Genomic DNA, 3,503 nt, shown 5'->3' on the forward strand with positions numbered 1-3,503 from the left:
GATGAGGCGCGCGAGGTCCGGGTGGTCGACGCGGTGCGGCGGGGGAGAGGAGGGCGGCGGCGGCGGCGGGGGCGGGGAGGCGGGCGCCGCGCGGGTGGGGCTGCGGTACTGGAGTGGGGAGATCCACGGGAGCGGCGCTCTGGCGGGCGCCGGCAGGGGCGGGGGCTTCATGGCCGCGGGCGGTGGAGGGGGGGCTTGCCGCCGTCTCAGCCTCTTGGGAAAGAGAGGGGAGGAGATCGGCGGATTCGCCGCGAGGTTTGCGTATGGTCAGCGGCGGCCGCGGGGTGGGCAGGCGCGAACTGAAACTGAAAGCGCCGGGGCGTTGGCCGTTGGGTGAACCTGCTGCTCGTGCTAGCACAGGCAGGTCGCAGGTCGCAGCCGCGCCGTCGCAGCTTCAAACAGGGGATCCGGCTTGCCTGCTCACTTCCCATGCTTCCATCTGTACTTCCACTTCATCCTACGGCTGTCCTTTTTCCTTTTTCTTTTCTAATCTAACAGACGGCACGGCCGGTCATGTCTGCCGGAAATCGTTGGACCTTCCTCTAGCAACAATCTGCATATTTATTTTTTTGATAAGTTTGCTTCAGGCCGAGTCTGATCATACACCTCTTTTACTGGCAGAAGGGAAAGTGGAGCTTTTACCCCATATACAAATTCAAGTTCAAAACAGTTTGGTTGCTGAAAGAGAATTGAAAAGAAAAAGGTATCACATGACCAACAAAATGCCAATATGGAGGTTCATACCATGTGTGCTACGTGACGATGTATGGCGTTCATGTTTGGTCGAAGTTATATATTTCCTCTGTTACTAAATATAAGTCTTTGTAGAGATTCTATTATGGACCACATACGGATGTATATAGATGCATTTTAGAGTGTAGATTCACTCATTTTGCTCCGTATGTAGTTTATAGTGGAATCTCTACAAAGACTTATATTTAGGAACGGAGGGAGTATGTTCTATTTTTTTTAAATCAAATAGTGCAGGAGTTGACAATACACAGGTTGAGAAACAAGTATGTCTCCTGCCCTCCAGTGGTGGAGGGGCAACGACGACGGCACAGTCGTTGCTAGGTGGTCTACGGACCTGAATGTAATTTTTACTTCTAGGTTTTTTGGTACCGCCTTGCCAGATGATGAATAGTTTGAAAGTTTTTCCCACAAGTGTAGGAGTTAGACGAGACTTTGTTAATTCTCATCTAGTAGATCCGGTTATATATATCGGCCATGATTTTATGCACGGACTCGATCGAATTGGTTGTTATCATCTGGATTTAACTAAGCATACTTTTCTTCAACAAAGGCAAAAGTTTTAGTTGTTATCAGTTATTTTTTAACTAAGCTTGCTATTTTAGATTACCCTGTGTGATATTGTTTACTACTTACTTGGCAATGTTGCTACAAAGTTAGGGCATCTACCATGCAAAGCTCTTAGAGAGATGTTTTCATCAGGACACCAAGTTCTTGTTTGATCTTCCACTATTATCACAACATATCCCTCCTTTTAGGGTTTAATGCTATCAATGGTGAATCGGTCATTCACCATTCCTTTTTAATGAAGAAAAGTAACGAAACTTGCGATGGGCCGATGGCTACTCAATAAACTCCTTTTATATGTGTATAAAAAATAAGCCAGATTTTTCTCGAACACCTATAGTTTTATGTGTAGCAAAGGTGTCTAATTAAGCATCTGCCTTCTATGATAAGCACCTTACATAGTAGATGGTGTCAACCTGGTACAATTTGTCACTTCAAACAAGTTGAGATACTAGCAAAAGCACTGCCCAACTAAAAGAACATAAGTTGTTACATATATTTACACCATGCTTTTCTGATGGGGTAAAGCCAAGAGTACCCCCCATAAACAGAATGTCGACTACACGTGTAAGAGGAAATACTACGCTTGTGCATGCGAATATACTCCAGAGTCACAGATGCCACCTGCCGATAATTCATCCTTTGTCCAATGAAGACACACCAATTTCTCTAATTCAAAATATTCCATAACAAAGATCATGTTCCCATTGCGCTAGAGGGGGGCATGAGAATGTCCTCACACCATTGATTAATAGATTGGTCTAGGTCAGGCGAGGTCGAAGCAGGCATCTCATGTAGAACACTAACTGTCTTCCATACCTCTTGCAAGAAAGGGCAGTCCTGACATAGGTAGGGATGCAGCCAGGCCCAAGCAATACTGGCCATGGCATGGGGCATGGCAACAAATTAATTAGTTGACTTTAGCAATTGTAGGTACTGTTCTACGCTGTTCATCACAACAGTAAGAGGTTGGCCTGGCTTGTTACCTTATCATGTCTACGCAACTCGACATAGGTGTACGGTGGTATCGTTGGTCGCAAGGCACAAGTGACATGTAGGGCTAGATTCTCCGAGTGTGAGGATTCTACCGTGTAAAATAAGCCATTCAAATATCATGCACCGGGGAGCGGTAGTGGCCTTCTAAACTTTTGTAGGGCGAAAAGGCTGCAGACGACCATGGAAATGCATTCAATACACCGGTGGAGAACACCATAGAGTCTGTCCAATTCCAGTGGATGGAGTCCGGATAAGGCTCGGTGTTGGTGTTGGGGAACGTAGTAATTTCAAAAAAATTCCTACGCACACGCAAGATCATGGTGATGCATAGCAACGAGAGGGGAGAGTATTATCCACGTACCCTCGTAGACCGTAAGCGGAAGCGTTAGCACAACGCGGTTGGTGTAGTCGTACGTTTTCACTATCCGACCGATCCAAGTACCGAACGTGCGACACCTCCGAGTTCAGCACACGTTCAGCTCGCTGACGTCCCGCGAACTTCGATCCAGCAGAGCTTCACGGGAGAGTTTCATTAGCACGACGGCGTGATGACAGTGATGATGTTGCTACCAACGCAGGGCTTCGCCTAAGCACCGCTACGATATGACCGAGGTGGAATATGGTGGAGGGGGGCACCGCACACGGCTGGGAGAGATCAACAGATCAACTTGTGTGTCTAGAGGTGCCCTCCTGCCCCCGTATATAAAGGAGTGGAGGAGGGGGGAGGGCCGTGTTGGAAATATGCCCTAGAGGCAATAATAAAAGTATTATTATTATATTTCCTTGTTCATGATAATTGTCTTTTATTCATGCTATAACTGTATTATCCGGAAATCGTAATACACGTGTGAATACATAGACCACAATATGTCCCTAGTGAGCCTCTAGTTGACTAGCTCGTTGTGATCAACAGATAGTCATGGTTTCCTGGCTATGGACATTGGATGTCGTTGATAACGGGATCACATCATTAGGAGAATGATGTGATGGACAAGACCCAATCCTAAGCATAGCACAAAGATCGTGTAGTTCGTTTGCTAGAGCTTTGCCAATGTCAAGTATCTCTTCCTTTGACCATGAGATCGTGTAACTCATGGATACCGTAGGAGTGCTTTGGGTGTATCAAACGTCACAACGTAACTGGGTGACTATAAAGGTGCACTACAGGTATCTCTGAAAGTATCTATTGT

The 3,503-nt window shown here is 46.5% G+C and overlaps 1 protein-coding gene across 1 annotated transcript in view; it reads right to left on the minus strand.

Moving 5' to 3' along the window:
- Window positions 1-261, minus strand: part of LOC123157713 (pentatricopeptide repeat-containing protein At5g18475) — a gene marked incomplete at its 5' end in the record, with an annotated part of 2,227 nt that extends 1,966 nt beyond the window's left edge. The window contains one exon of the mRNA XM_044575947.1: window positions 1-261. Coding sequence (XP_044431882.1) covers window positions 1-261 — 261 coding nt within the window.
- Between the last annotated feature and the right edge of the window lie 3,242 nt (window positions 262-3,503).

This window comes from Triticum aestivum, chromosome 7B, assembly GCF_018294505.1.
Source record: "Triticum aestivum cultivar Chinese Spring chromosome 7B, IWGSC CS RefSeq v2.1, whole genome shotgun sequence".
Lineage (NCBI taxonomy): Eukaryota > Viridiplantae > Streptophyta > Magnoliopsida > Poales > Poaceae > Triticum > Triticum aestivum.